Source organism: Trichosurus vulpecula, chromosome 9 (assembly GCF_011100635.1).
Source record: "Trichosurus vulpecula isolate mTriVul1 chromosome 9, mTriVul1.pri, whole genome shotgun sequence".
NCBI classification, from domain to species: domain Eukaryota; kingdom Metazoa; phylum Chordata; class Mammalia; order Diprotodontia; family Phalangeridae; genus Trichosurus; species Trichosurus vulpecula.
In genome coordinates this window covers 176,106,801-176,123,561 of record NC_050581.1, presented here as the reverse complement: position 1 = coordinate 176,123,561, position 16,761 = coordinate 176,106,801, and the positions used below count along the sequence as shown (strand labels likewise).

The 16,761-nt window shown below is 39.1% G+C and overlaps 1 protein-coding gene across 1 annotated transcript in view; it reads left to right on the top strand.

Annotated features, from left to right (window-relative positions):
- The window catches only part of SLC25A26 (solute carrier family 25 member 26), a 165,010-nt gene that overhangs the window by 112,664 nt on the left and 35,585 nt on the right, over nt 1-16,761 (top strand). The window contains exon 6 of the mRNA XM_036739426.1: nt 10,503-10,547. Within this exon, the coding sequence (XP_036595321.1) occupies nt 10,503-10,547 (45 nt within the window). The remainder of the gene's footprint in view (nt 1-10,502; nt 10,548-16,761) is intronic.

Below are 16,761 nucleotides of genomic sequence, written 5' to 3'. Positions count from 1 at the left end.
GATTATATCGATAACAAAAGTAACAAAAATTATATGGTTGTATCAATAGATGTAGAGAAAGCTTTTGATAAAATACACTTGTTTCTATTAAATATACTTGAAAGCATATGTATAGATGGATTTTTCCTTTAAATGATAAGAAATATCTACCTAAAACCATCAGCAAGCATTATTTATAATGGGGATAAGCTAAAAGCCTTCCCAACAAGATCAGGAATGAAACAAAGGTATCCATTGTCACCAGTATTATTCGGTATTGTATTAGAAATGCTAACAATAGCAGTAAGAAAAAGAAATTGAAAGAATGGACAGTGAGGTAATAAAACTCTTTTTGCAGATGATATGATGATATACTTGGAAAATCCTAAAGACTCAACTAAAAAGTTAGTAGAAACAATTAATAATTTAAGCAAAGTAGCAGGATATAAAAGAAATCCTTATAAATCATCAGCATTTTTATGCATCGCCAACAAACCCCCGCAAGAAGAAATAGTAGGAGATACTCCATTTAAAATTCTTGTAGACAGTATAGAATATCCAGGAGTATACCTTCCAGAACAAACGGAGCAACCACATGAACATAATTATAAGATGCTTTTATGCAGATAAAGTCAGATTTAAATAATTGGAGAAATAAATACTAATTGTTCATAGGTAGGCAGAGCTAATGTAATAAAAATGACCATTTTACCTAATCTGTTTATTCAATACTATCCCAGTTGAATTACCAAAAAATTATTTTACTGAACTAGAAAAAATAATAACAGAATTCATTTGGAAAAACAAAATGTTAAGAATATCAAAGAAATTAATGAAAAAAATGTAAAGGAAGGAGGTTTAGCAGTACCAAATCTTAAACTTTATTATAGGGCAGTAATTATAAAAACTGTTTGGTACTGGCTAAGTAATTGAAAGGTCGATCAGTGGAACAGAGTAGACATACAATGCACAGTAGCAAATGATTATAGTAACCTTGTGTTTGACAAATGTAAGGATTTAAGATTTGGGGATAAGAAATCATTAATTGGTAAAAATTTGGGGGAAATTTGGAAGGCAGTCTGCTAGAAATTTGGGCATGGATGTTACACCATTTACCAAGATTAAGTCAAAATGGACACATGACCTAGATAGAAAGGGAGATATCATAAGAAAATTGCATATTACCTATCAGACTTACGAATAAGAGAACAATTTGTGAATAAATTAGCAATAGAGAGCATTGTGAGGTATAAAATGAATAATTTTGATTATAGTAAATTAAAAAGGGTTTGTACAAACAAAACCACTGTAGCCAAGATTAGAAGGAAAACAGAAAATTAGGAGAATTTTTTTACAGACAGTTTCTCAGGTAAAGGTCACATATCTCAAATAAATAAAGAACTTTGTCAAATTTATAAGAATATGAACTCTGTCAAATATATAGGAATATGCGTCATTCCCTAATTGATAGTCAAAGGATGTAAAGAGGAAGTTTTTCAACAAAGAAATCAAAACCATATGTGGTCATGAAAAGATACTCTAAATCACTATTGATTAGAGAAATACAAATTAAAACAACTTTCAGATATCATCTTACACCTATCATATTGGTTCAAATGATAGAAGGAGAAAGTGACAAATGTTGGAGGGGATGTGGAAAAATTGGGACACTAATTCACTGTTGAAAGAACTATGAATTGATGTAACCATTTTGGAGAGCAATCTGGAATTATGCCAAAGAGTTATAAAACAGTATGCTCTTTGACCCAGTAATACCATGATTAGGTCTGCTTCCCAAGATGATTACGGAAAAAGGCAAAGAACTTAGATGTTCTTAAATATTTATAGCAGCTCTCTTTGTGGTGGCAAAAAAGTAGTAATTGAGGGGGTGCCTGCCGATTGGGGAATGGCTAAACAAGTTGTGGTATATGATTGTGATGGAATACTACTATTCTATAAGAAATGATCAGGTGATTGATTTTTAAAAAAAAAACCCTGGCAAGACTTGCAGAAAATAATAATGAAGAGTGAAATGAGCAGAACCAAGAGAATGTTGTGCACAGTAACAGCAATATTGCTCTAAGAACAATTTTAAACAACTAAGTCATTTTGAGGATTATAAATACTCAAGTCAACTACAAAAGAAGATGCTATCCACATGCAGAGAAAGAACTGATAAATAGAAATATGTATAGTATGGTTTTACATATATACACATATTTTTGTCTAATGGTATCCTTCTCTAGGGCAGGGTGGAGAAGGAGGGAGGGGGAAAAAGTGCACAGAAGAGAACAAAAGAAAACTCAGAAGGTAGCTTCAAAAATGATGCATAGTATTGCATATTATATATTTTGTTTTTTTTTTAAAGCAAACTGTAAAATGGAAATTCGTAGTTTTCAATCCTGTTTTTGTCTTTTTGTATTTAAGTAAAAAATGAATAAGAAGGAAAAAGGGAATTGTGGATAGAAAAAAGAGCAGACCTGTACTTGTTAATGACTTGACTCTAAAGGCTGAAGGAAAAGAGTAACTCTGGTCAGCTGTAGGAGGGACTAAAGTCACATGCGAGCTCCATAGTGGATCATCTGTTGGCTTTATGTGTGTGGAAATTGTAGTATCTTGACAATAATTTCAGTTTGTTGTCCAAATGCCAAAACCATTCTTATGCCCCCTACACACTTTCTAAGCTAGTACATGGAAAAAAAGGAAGTAACTTTCTTATTTAAAAGGAGAGACCTTTGGGTCTGGAAGGTATGGGTTCAGGTTCTGTGTGACCAAGAGGCTTATCCTCTCAGTGCCCTGGCAGCTCTGAGACTGTAAGTTATGGGCGAGTGGCTAATGGACTTTAGTGGAGGAAGTTTCCACACTATAAGTTCTGTATAATGATAAAATCACAGGCCCAGATGCCCCGCAATCCCCCAGCTTCCTCATTTACATTGTATCCACCCATGTAAAAATTTCAACATTGGGTCAGTTATTTTATGTCTATGAATTATCTGAATTTCTGAATGAATTAGTGGACCTGGATTTTAATGCTAACTGCTACTTTTTAGCAGTGTAATCTTGGGCCTCAGTTTCCTCACCTGTAAAAAGAGTAAATTGATATCTAAAGTCCCTTCCATCTTGAAATCTACTATCCTATAATCACTAGACCCTCGTCTAAGTAGTGGAAAGTAAGGGGCTAATGTGCAACATTATCCAGTCATGGATATGTAGAAATGCTTGATTATAGGTGGATAAACTCAGGATGATGGTCTTTGATGTCATAGAGTTAGAAAGCACTGCTGGTAAAAACCACATTTCTTCAGAAACAAACACAACTTGAGCCTAGTACTGTCTTCTTCATCTCCTTTGATGGCTCTGTACCTTCCTTCCCAGCCGGTAACCATAGGTGTTCCCCAGGATTTTGTCCTTATCCCTCTTCTCTCTCTACTCTCATCCCCTCCCATGGCTTCATTGTCACCTCTATGCAGCTGTTCTCCAAATCTCCATCTCTACCCTAACCTCTCCCCAGAGTGCTCACCCTTGTTGGACAGCTCCACCTGGAAGACCCGTTGGAATCAAGAACTAGTAGTTTCTTCTCCTAACCCCCATCCTCCTCCTCCATCCAGGCCCATAACTTTGGAGTCATCTCTGACTCTTCCTGCCCCTCATCTTTTACATGCAGCTGTCACCATGTCCTCCTGTTTCTGTCTCTATAGCATCTTTCTCATCTGACCTCTTCTCTCAAGCCTCGTCCTAGCTAAGGCCGTTACTTCTCTCCTACACAATTTATAATTTGTAAGTTAGTCAACAATCACTTATTAAGCACTGACTGTGTGCCAGGCACTAGATGTTGGCAGGGGCTGGGAGGATCAGGAAAGGTCTCTGTTTGAGCTGGGATTTCAGCTGAGTCTTGAAGCCATGGAAGGAAAGAGGCAAAGACTGTATGAAGGGGAATACTAGGAAATGAGACTGGAAAGTAGATCATAAAGATCTTTAAAAACTGACGGGAAGGGTAGGAAGGGTTAGGGGTATGGGGCGCAGCTAGGTGGCACAGAAGATAGAGCACCAGCCCTGAAGTCAGGAGGACCTGAGTTCAAATCCAACCTCAAACACTTGACTCTCGCTGTGTGACCCTGGGCAAGTCACCTAACCCCGATTGCCTTGCCCCCCCACAAAAAGCAAAAAGAAAACACACTCAAAAAAAATCCCAAGTGGGGGCCTCTTATTTTATCTTAGAGCAGTAGAGAGCCACTGACAAATTGTAACAGGGAGGAGGGAGATGACATGGTCAGATGTTTGTTTTGGGACTGTCATTTCTGCAGCCATGTAGAGGAGGGGTTACAGAGAGAGGAGACTGGAGAGAGGCAGGTAAAATTAATTTTAAAAGGAACCGCCATTTATTGCAGCCTTTAAGACATGTGAGTAATGACTAAGCCTTCTGGTCTGCCTTTAAAGCTCTTCGTCACCTGGCCCCTTCCCACATTTGCAGTCTTCTTACACTTCCCTCCCCTCTGTGATGCAGCTACCCTGGCCCACTAGCTGTCTGTCTTGTGCTTCTGTGCCTTTGGCTGGCTATCTCCCATGCCTGGAAAGTTCTTTGGCTTCCTAAGTTTCCCTGATTTTCTTTGAGTCTCGGATCAAATTCTGCCTTCTGCAGGAGGCCTTCCTGGTCCTTCTTGCTATTAGTGAATTATTCTCTGACATTACCTCCCATCTACTCTGTATGCTATCATTTCATTAGTATTTACATGCAGTCTTCTCATTAGGATGTGAGCTCCTTGAGGGCAAGGACTGTTTTTTACCTTTCTTTGTATCCCTAGTACTTAACATAGTGTCTGGCACATAGTAAGTGCTCAATAAATGTTTTTTGATTGCTTAATTACCCAGGCAATTCTAGTAAAATTGAGTAAAATATGTTTGTATGGCAATTTTTCTGTAAACCTTTATGTAAAGTCATTGTCTTATTATCATACACCCAGCACAATCATTCTATACCTGATCAAGCTGAATTTTTGGCACCTACATCAAATGGAAGTTTGGAAAGCATTTTTGCACCAGAAGAATTTGTCTCTTTATAAGTGGAATCCATGTCAAAACTTTAGAAGAATAGTTTTGTTTTTGTTTCAGGGACCTCTGAGATACTGGGACTGCTGAGCTTATTCACGTTCCTTCACTTATTATTTGTGCCCTGGGTTTTAGCAACTTCATTTACACAAACCACCTTAAATCATGGCATTGAACAAATCAGAAAACAGTGATGCTGTTTTGTTGCATCTGTTGTAGTAAAATGGGTATGTTGGGCTTCAAAACAGAAGATCTTAGTTCAACTATTTGATCTCTCCATCTATGAAACATCTTAGGTAACAACTTACATCTGTTTGGGGGCATAAAATCTGGCACTTTGAAGAAACGGGAAGAGAATGATCCAACTCGTCTCTGGTCTCTGAAAGTTAGATGAGGAATTTATTTTAGCTGTAGGACTCTGTTTGCTGGCAGAACATTTTTCACATATGCCTAACACATTTGTATTGTTGTCTCTTCATCCTGCAATCATGACCAAGCCTAGGATCCTGTGCTGATGTCAATTAGATTTAGGGTACTGTTATAGATCAGATTTTTTTTTCCCTTGGCTTCAGAAGAAGAATGTCTTTCATTCCAGGTAAAATGTTAAATTCTTTGGGCCACCGATTAATTTTTTTTAGAGGAAAGTACAAAATTGGTGTGGAAATAAGATTATTTATAAGAACATTCAGTGTGGTGATTCAGCCTTACTTTAAATCTCAATATACAGGAATAACAAGATCAGAACACCAAAGCTCTGGGCTTCTTGGCAAGGACATGATCACTTTGGCCATATCTGAATTTCCCTTATGACAAGAAGTTAGCTGGCAGAGAATTTTAATCAGAGGCACTATTCATCACTATCAGAAATGGGAAGCCCCAGAAAGCTCCATCTTTAGAGACTCTAACTGTACCAGAAGTATAAATATCAATCAGTTGGCAGGCATTGATCAAGCCCTACCAGGTACCAGTCACTGTTCCAGTGCTGGCGTTAGAGACGGAAATGAAATAGACAATATGTATGCAGTCCACTGAATTCTCCTCCTCATATATATATGATTTAAAGTTGTCCTTAAACTGAGGGTGGGTAGAGGAGGATGGGAAGAGTGGTGTCAGCATCCATCGTCCCTAACATGCTCAAGGGAAGTTGGAGTATGGGGAGAAGATAGTCACTCTTCTCATCATTTCTCACCATCTTGCCTACAATGACAAGAGAACTGACTTTGTAGTCTCAAGACCTGTCTTGGAATCCTGTCCCTGCCATTACTCCTTGTACAAATTTGTGTGACTCACTTAAGCTCTCAGACTGTTTCCTCATCTTAAAATTGAGGGAACTGGGATGATGTGGAAGATTCTAGCTCTAAATCTTTTGAATTTGGTTGCCAAATTTTCTTAAAAGGGGCCATACTAGATAATATCATCACTCTGTATTCCATGAAAATGTTTATTTTTGTGGATATTTTGGGGAAGAGGGAGGAGGAAGTATTTAAAAGAGCCTCTTAAACACATCAAAAAATCTAGTCTTATTCTTATGCTTGGAAGTGACGTTGGGTTCTTAAAGGCCACCCAGGGGAACCCAAGTCCTCATAGGTTTTGCCAAGTTGGAAATACTTTAAGGACAGACTCAGTAACAGGTGTCTGTTATTTGAGGTAGATCCAAACTATAGTCAGAGAGCTTTACCAACCAGAAGGTTGACTACCAGGTCACTAATGTTGGACAGCAACTCAAAAAGATTCTGCTAAGGTACTATACACATACTGATGAACTTTTGGAAGGATTGAAAAAATGCAGCATCGTTCATAACTGCTTAGAAAACTCTTGGCATGTTTATGAAATATTTTAAATAACATCTTCTGAACTGTTTTTTATTAAGAAAATAGCAAATTTTAGGATTTATTTTATGTTGTGTATGATTTTGATCAAAGAAGAAATTATGCTAACATGACTTTATTATTTAAATATAATTTTAACATACATTTTCTTGGTATCTTTGATTTTTTTTATCACCTACATTTCTCAGTTTATCTATTCTCCTTCCCCTTCCCAGAGAACAATCCCTTATAACAGAGAGAGGGGAAAAAAAAAACCCACCAGCAAATTAGCAAGATGTTGAAAAACTCTGACATTGAATGCAGTAGTCCACACATATAGTCCCACCTTGCAAAGATATAGAAGAAAATACTTTCTTATGTGTCATCTTTGGGAACAAGCTTGGTCATTATAATTTTGCATCATTCAGTTCAGTTGTTTTGTGGGGTCTTTACATTTTTATTATTGTTATAATCTTGTGTGTTGTTTTTATCATATCTATGTTACCTTATGTCAGTTCATAGAAGTCTTAATATGCTTTTCTGTATTGCATCATATTCATCATTTCTTACAGCATAGTAATATTTGGTGCATATACCACAATTCATCAAGCCATTCCCCATTTGATGGGCATCTGCTTTGTTTCCAGTTCTTTCCTACCACAAAGAGTGGTAGCTGTAAACATTTTTGTATATAAGGAGCCTTTTTGTCACTATCTTTTTGGGGGAATGTGCCAGTGGAATTTTCAGGTCAAAATGTATGGGTGTTTTAGCCACTTTATTTGCATAATTCCAAATTGCTTTCCAGAATGCTGGGGCCAAAATTCATAGGTCTTCCAGTTGTACATTAGTGTGCCATATTTCTCTAGCCTTTCAAACGTTGACTATTCCCATATTTTGACATCTCTGCCAATTTCTTGACTAAGATAATTTTCATCTTAGTCTTATAACAGTAGCTTTTGCAGATATCTCTAAATGCAAAGTAATGGAGTTCTAAGAGGCATTAAGGGAAAACCTGTTTTTGAATGAGTTATAATTTTTCTATTTGTTCCCCTTGCAAAATAAAAAAAAAAATTTAAATGTTTAGTATCAGTATTTGTCTTTTCTCACAAGATCCTTTTGAACTGTGTGGATTCTTCTATATCCATAAGCTAGGACTAACATCGGTGTCACAATTTGTTGTTCGTAGTGATCTTTGTTTTATTCATTCAGTTAAATAAATATTTGTTGGTGCTGCAGGGGCAGCTTCTATGGACATTATTACACAATCTTATTTAATTTGTCAATGGAATAGCTTTTTGTTACCCCAAATTGGAAAGGAAATGTGATCACTGCTCTTTAGTTACAAGGACCTGATAACTTAGAAGCGTGTTTGACCTTTTTTATGGGGCTCTGAGATGCCTCATGGGATGCCGCATATTGTTCCAGTTGACAAATGTCCTCTGAGATTTCAGTTTGTCAGCTTGGTGTGAGGTAGGGGTATTGATTTCTTCTCATTCCCACTTCCTATCCTACCAAGATTGGTGACAGAGTTTCTGTGGCAGGTGTCTGTCAAGCTCAGTTTTGTCTATCAGGCTAATTGAGAGATTCATATATTAGTCATTACTCATGGCAGAGTAAGGCAAATAATACCCAAGGCTTTGGGTTTGGAGAAAATATGAATATTAGAGTAACTCCCAAATGTTTTAAATAAGTAAAGTGATTCATCTGTCCAAAATGACTAGTATGCATTCATATGCATATTAGTGACTTCCAAACTATTCCCAGTTCAGTTTTCAGCAGGGATTTCTCTTCATTAGAATCTTTGAACAAATTATATAGTTGAATTTAAGGTAGGATTGCCTATAAAGAAAAATCAGCTGTAGTGTTTGCTTCTGCGGGAGCCTTTTCTGGGCTTCCCAGCAGCTAGTGGCTGCCCCTCCAAAGACACCTCCCATGTCTTTTGTATATATTGTATATGTACTGATTTATGGATGTGTTGTCTCTGTATGTGAGCTCCTTGAAAGCAAAGACTGTCCAACTATTTACGTGTGTGTGTGTGTGTGTGTATGTGTATATATATATATATACACATATATATATATAATTATTTTGAAGTTTATAAAGCATTTGGCTCACAGCAGCGTAAGGTAGGTAGTACAGGCAGCATTATCTCCATTTTTCAGATGAAGAATCAGACCTGCAGCCTTGAAGTGGCTAGCCTCTGGTCACTTAGATAAGTTATGGAGCCAGGATTTAAATCTACATCTCCTGATTCACAGGCCAGCATCTTTTCCCCTACACCACACTGCCCTTCTGATGATTTTATTCCATTTTGCATAATTTGTAAGATTTTTTCTTCAGCATCTTTTTTACCCAAGGATAGGAGAGTGATGCACACACACACACACACACACACACACACACACATACACACACAAAATCAATGGAAAGAGAGTTGAATTTGGAGAACACAATAATTTGACCTGACAAGGAAATAACTCTACTTGTAGCAAAATAGAAAGCGAAGCATCAGGCTCCCAGGATCATGATGTTCTCGCTAGAAGGGGCTCTAGTCCAGCCCTTTCATCTTATAGATAATGAAGCTGAAGCAGGAGTGGCTCACCAAGGGTCATAGAGGTACCAGTTGGCATAGCCAGAGTTCAAATCCGGTGTTCTTTCCATTGTACCATTGATAAATGCTTTTTTCTCCCACTTTGAGCCAAGTTTCTCTGGCCTTTAACCTAGGCAGCAGCCCTTTTATAAGCATATGCCTCACTACAGCTTGTTTTCACTATCCAAAGCCTATTCTGGCTTGAGCTCACACAATAGTATGGATGCTGTGGGAGATACAGGGATGAATAAAATATTATTTCTGCCCCCAGGGAGTTTTTTATCTAATAAAGAAGCTGAAACATGTGCCAGTAAATACAGTCCAAGGTAAAATGTGACACTTTCTCTAAGAGGAGGGAGTTTAGAAATTGAGGGGAAGTGGGACAGATTCAGATGGAGATGAATCATCAGATTTCAAATTTAAGACTCAAATAATTTTAATGACCTTTAGAAATAATCTCTTTTGTAGCTCCATGTGAGCTCTGCCTAGGTATAGCCCAAAATAGGAATTTTTGTTGTTCAGTCATTTGGGTTGTGTCCAGTTCTCCATGATCCCCTTCAGGGTTTTCTTGGCCAAGATACTAGAGCAGTTTGCCTTTTCCTTCTCCAGCTCATTTTACAGATGAGGAAACTGGGGCAAGCAGGGTCACACAGCTAGTAAGTGTCTGAGGCCATATTTGAACTCTGGAAGATGAGTCTTCTTGACTCCAGGCCTGGCACTCTATCCACTGCACCACCTAGCTGCCACAACATAGGAATAAATATGTTTAAGTTGAATTTAATAGTGGTACTAAATTCCAGGATATGAAGGTGCTGTTATTAGAGCAGCCCTCCCTGTCCTTCCCTCTTTCTCCTGCCCCTATGGAGCTGGCACACTTAGAGAGGCCCTTTCATTTCCCTGCCTCAAGGTATCTAGTTAAAAAATGAGTTTAATGGAATTTGCTTTTCATTATGCATTAGTTTGTTTACAAGTGGTAATTGAGAGTTTACTTGCTAAACCATAATTCTTCTTAATTTATGCAATCTATTAGTCCTGCCAGCCTAATTTGTTTGTTTGATGTGTTTTTGTCTCTCTATAGATTCCTTTCTCTCTCGTGCAGTTTCCTCTGTGGGAGTCCCTAAAAGTAAGTTGTTAGATACGTTCCTTCTTAAGTTATTTTACTATTATAAAAAGTAATTTTTGCTATTCTTAATGTATTGGATTCCTATGAGAATCTCTCTTGAACTATCACAAACATCTCTGATTATATATAATTTCTGCATATGTGGCACGTTTAAAATGTTTCTACGCCAAGCCATGAAGAGAGAATCGGGTTCTGATTAGTTGAGAGCGTCTACCTAAATGTGGGGTGTACATTATGATGCTCAGCCTCTTGAAAGCTCAGTCTCTGTGGCAATAGGTTAGCGTGTGAAATTAATCCACAGGCATTCCCAAAATCTCATGGTGGGCAATGATTTCAACTGCTTTTTTTAACCCATAATTTCCCCCCTTTTTTGGTCAACACTCTCAGAGTTACATGGAGAGCATGGTGGGGCAGGGAAAAAGGAAACACAGCACACCCCCAAAGAACTGCCAGTTGACTGTACTTACCACGTACAGCTTTCCCCTACTTTGGAAGGAATGGCCAGGGCTTAGTGGTGCAGTAAGGCAAGACTGTTGGATTCCTTTCTCTTCAACTCACCCAGGTCAGACACTGAAGCAGGCAATAGTGATGAAGGGGGCAGGGGAAATTGGAGAGTGAGACGTCCTACCACTCTGAGAGTCACTCCCGGTCACTTTATAACACAAGATGTGCAGCATCTTTTCACCTAGGGAAATGACTCCTTGTGGCCATGCAGAATCCAGTGTTGTTTACACAATCTGCACAAGAATGAGGTAGTTCCTCCTCTCTCAGCAATTAGATCTGATTGAGAGGCGTAGAATACATCTCAAAAAGGGTTATCAAAAGATTAGCTATTTTTGCTAGCTTAAAAAATACTGAGTTGAAATTCTGCTAAGGTAGGTAGAAAATTTGTTTAATTCCAATTTTTTAGCAAGAACAAAAAGTTCTCATTGAATATTCAGAAATATTTCCCTTAAGTCTTCGAACGTATGTCATTTATTCAACGAAGTTGGCATTTTTTGGCCATTTTTCTAAGTGAAGCGTTGTGAAAACAGCTTTCCAAAGCAGTGTCTCAAGGCATGATGTAATTGCTAGCCAGTGAGGTCACATTCCATTAGCATAACGGCAACATTTTTTTTCCTGAAAAAAGAACAACGAAGGCAACAGCTGTTCAGCAAAAAAGACTCATTTTGTTTGTGTCTCATTAACCAGCAGTGACCCAGACTTTGCAAACACCCTGGCACTCTTGCACATCATCTTGTGTGTGGGCATGTGTGAGGTATCGAAGAGAAAAATCCCAAGTTTGTTACTTTTTCCACATTACTGATGTTTATGAGATTCTGGTTAGTTATAAAATGTCACACATTGCCTGGAATAATGAGAGTGCATACTATACTCCATAATTTCCTGCTCATTTTCCCTGAGAAGAAATTGTTTGATTCCTTCAACATTTTTTAATCGCCTGAAAGTGAATTAACACCATTTGAGGAATTACATTGTTTGCATCATCTCTGTTATTGTTGTGTGCTTTATAGCCTAGCACTTTTAAAGAAAGCTTTTCTCAAGCCCAGAAGGATCATGTGATGGCAGAGGAGGGTTCCTCCATTATTTTCATGTCTGTATTCCTCAGAAGATGGCTTTCTTAACCTCACTCTTGTTTTAATCTTGTATCCTCATGTTGCCGTAAAAGGGAGGGGCAGGGGGGTGGGGGTGGGGCAGAAGGGATGCTGGTGTCACTTCAAGTTTATCGCCTCCTGCCCTCCCTCCTTGAAAAGCCCTCCCATTTCTTGACTTTCCTGTCTCCTGTTAAGGTGATCGCTCAGTACCATTTTCTCTGTGACCCTACCTCAAAGTCTCCTGTTCCTTTCTGACTTCCCCTGGCATATCCAGTCATCCACCTCATCATTCTTTCATTCTTTCGCATGACTCTTCTCGTTCCTTCATTCATTCACATTCAGCAAACTCTTAAGGACTTGCTAGGTGCTCGCAGAAATACCAAGTGGAGCTAAGACACAATGCCTGCCCTCATTGAGTTTACTGTCTGGTAAGGGATTTCTTCAATTAGAACCCACTAACTTGTTTGTTAGATTTTTTTAAACATTTCAGTAACTATTTCAATCTAATTAGTTTCATTAGCCATTTTATATATTTTGTTTATGCTTTTAAAAACACTGTTCTGAAAAGGGATCCAGCAGTTTCACCAGATTGCATAGGGGTCCATGATGCAAAAAATGTTAAGAGCTCTTTTTCTAGTAGGAGGATGACAAGCCATAGATAAATTCAATATTGCATAAGTCCATTAGAAAATTACAAAATTGAGCATTCTGTGAGATTGGAGTACAGATATTTTATACTGATGGAGGAATCAGAAAGAGGCATTAGAGAAGAGGAGACAAAGAGAAGGAGGCCATTCCAGAGCAAAGGACTGAATATTGCAAAGTACAGAGTATTTGGGAAGGACAAAGAATTGCTCGGTTTACCTGTGCCGTAAAGAAAAGCATTCTGGTGGCGTTATGACAAATGAATTGGCAGTGGAAGAGAGTAAAGACAGAGAAACTTTTACTTTTAAGTTGGCTATTGCAATAGTCAATATGGGTGGTAGTGAGGGCCTCTACTAATATGGTGACAATGCGAATAGAATACAGACTGAGAGAAAACAGATGGGAAAACTGTTTGAGAAGTAGAATGCACATTGATTTGATCACTGATTGAACAAGAGAGTCAAGGGAGAGTCAAAGATTACACCAAGGGGGAGGCAGAGCCAAGATGATGGAAAAAAGCCAGGAAGTTGCCTGAGCTCTCCCACTTTCCATCAGGAACAACATTAAATCAAGTCTCTAAATAGATTTTGGAGTGAGAGAATCTACAAAAAGACAGAGTGATACAATTTTCCAGCTTAAGATAACTTAGACGGACTTCAGGAAAGGTCTGCCTCACTTGGGTAAAAGGGGAGTACAGCCCAGCGCAGATGATGTCCAGCCAAGTCATCAGGAAACTCTTAGCCATGGCGCAGATCAGCATCCAAGGCCCCAAGGTGCTGGCAAAGCAGGCCAGCTGTGCAGCCTCCAGCTCCAGCACAGAAGGCTAACTGCCAGACCAGAAACCCCTGGCACAGCAGGCACGAGTGGGCTGGGGCACCCCAGCGTAATGGGCAAGCCACCAGCACCCAAGGCCCCTGTGTAGAAGGCCAGTGATCAACCCCCAGCTCGTAACACAAGAAGCTTGGAGTAGTGCCTCCTGTGCCCCGTGAGCGGAGCTCAACTTAAAAATAGGCTTAACTATTAGTATTAAAAAACAACAGCAACAACCACAAAAAACACAGAAAAGAGCCTTGACCATAGAAAACTACTGTGGTGATGGGAAGATCAAAACACAAATTCAGAAGTGGACAACAATATCAACATGCCTACATGTGAAGCCTCAGGGGGAAGGTGAATTGGTCTCAAGGCCAAAAAGCCTTCTTGGAAGAGCTCAGAAAGGATCTATAAAATCAAATGAGAAAGGCAAAAGAAAAATTGGGAAAAGAAATGAGAGTTATGCAGCAAAATTAGGGGAAAAAAGAATCTACAGCTTGGAAAAGGAAGGAAAAAATTGACTGAAGAAAGTAACTCCTTAAAAAATACAGTTGGTCAAATGGGGAAAAAAATCCACCGAAGAAAACAACTCCTTAAAAAGTAGAACTGACCAAATGGAAAAGGAAGTACAAAAACTAACTGAAGAAAATAATTCCTTAAAAATTAGAATTGGGCAAGTAAAAGCTAATAACTCTATGAGACATCAAGAATCAGTCAAAAAAAATCAAAAGAATGAAAAAAATAGAAAAAAAATGTAAAATACCTCATTGGAAAAATAACCGACCTGGAAAATAAATCCAGGATAGATAATGTAAGAATTATTGGACTACCTGAAAGCCATGATAAAAAAATAAACCTTCCTGGACAGCATCTTTCAAGAAATTATCAAGGAAAACTGCCCTAATATCCTAGAACCAGAGGGTAAAATAGAAATTGAAAGAATCCAACAACAACCTCCTGAAAGATCCCCAAATGAAAACTCCAAGGAATATTGTAGCCAAATTCCAGAATTATCAAATCAAGGAGAAAATACTGCAGGCAGCCAGAAAGAAACAATTCACTATCAAAGGAGCCACAGTCAGGAGTATACAGGATTTAGCAGCTTCAACATTAAAAGATTGGAGGGCTTCAGAGGTGATATTCTGGAAGGCAGAAGAGCCTGAATTACATCCAAGAATCAACTACCCAGCAAAATTGAGCATAATCTTTCAGGGGAAAAGTTGGATGTTTAATGAAATAGGGGACTCTCAAACTTTCCTGATGAAAAGACCAGAATTGAACAGAAAATTCAGTCTTCAAATATGAAACTCAAGAAAAATATAAGAAGATAAACAGGAAGGAAAAAAAAAACCAACTTGTTATTCAATAAGGTTAAACTGTTTACATCCCTGCACAGGAAGATGATACTTGTAACTCTTGAGAATTGTATCTCTATTAACACAGTTGGAAGGAGTATACATAGACAGACTTTGATGTGATGATATTAAAAAAATGAGTGGAAAAAAAAGGATTGTACTGGGAGTAGAGGAAAAGGGGAAGTCAGAATAGGGTAAATTACATCACATGAAGAGGCACAAAAGATCTATTACAGTAGAGGGAAAGAAGGGAGAGGGCGAGCCTTACTGTCATCAGATTTGGCTCAAAGAGGGAATAACATACACACTCAGTTGGGTATAGAAATTTATCTTACCCCATAGGGAAGTAGGAGAGGAAAGAGGAAAGAAAAGGGGTGGGGTAAGGGGCACTGATGGAAGGGAAGGCAGATTGAGAGAGGTGGTTGTCAGAAGCAAAACACTGGTGAAGAGGGAAAGCATGAAAGAGAATAAATTATCAACAGCAGGAAAATAAGATGGAGAGAAAGACACAGTTAGTAATTATAACTGTGAATGGGATTAACTCTCCCGTAAAACAGAAGCAGATAGCAGAGTGTATTAAAAACCATTATCCTACAATATGTTGTTTACAAGAAACACATTTGAAGCAGAGAGATACACACAAAATAAAGTAAAATGTTGAAGCGGAATATATTATGCTGGGGGCGGAGCCAAGATGGCGGCTGGTAAGCACGGACTAGAGTGAGCTCCGTACCCAAGTCCCTCCAAAAACCTATAAAAATGGCTCTGAACCAATTCTAGAACGGCAGAACCCACAGAACAGCAGAGGGAAGCAGGGCTCCAGCCCAGGACAGTCTGGATGGTCTCTGGGTGAGGTCTATTCCACACGGAGCTGGGAGCTGGGAGCTGGGAGCTGGGAGCTGGGAACGGAGTGGAGCAGAGCCCAGCCTGAGCAGCGTGGACGATCCAGACCAGAAGCCGGGCGGAGGGGGCCCTAGCGCCCTGAATATGTGAGCTGCAGCAGTTACCAGACCCCTCGACCCACAAACACCAAAGACTGCGGAGAAGGTTAGTGGGAAAAGCTGCGGGAGTGGAAGGAGTTCGCGGTTCGGCTTCCAGCCCCGGGGGCAGCGGAGGTGGGGCAGCTACAGCTGTTGTTACTTCCGGCTCCAGGCCCACCTGGTGGGAGGAATTAAGTGGTGGATCAGAGCAGGAGTGCAACAGCCTGCTGAAGATCTAAGCCCAGTCTGGACTGGGGGTCCTTGGGGAAGGAGGAGTGAGGCTCTGACAGAGCTGGCACCTCTCCCCCAAACATAGAACATAGAACTCATTAGTCTACAAGCAGTCATACCCCACTGAAAAACTCAAGGGTCAAGTTAGTTGGTTGGGAATATGGCCAGGCAGCGAAAACGCGCCCAGATTCAGTCTCAGACTTTGGATTCTTTCTTTGGTGACAAAGAAGACCAAAACATACAGCCTAAAGAAGACAACAAAGTCATAGAGCCTACAACCAAAGCCTCCAAGAAAAACATGAACTGGCCCCAGGCCATAGAAGAACCCAAAAAGGAGTTGGTAAAGCAAGTTAGAGAAGTAGAGGAAAAATTGGGAAGAGAAATGAGAAGGATGCAAGAAAACCATGAAAAACAAGTCAATGACTTGCTAAAGGAGACCCAAAAAAATACTGAAAAATACACTGAAGAAAACAACACCTTAAAAAATAGACTAACTCAAATGGCAAAAGAGCTCCAAAAAGCCAATGAGGAGAAGAATGCCTTGAAAGGCAGAATTAGCCAAATGGAAAAGGAGGTCCAAAAGACCACTGAAGAA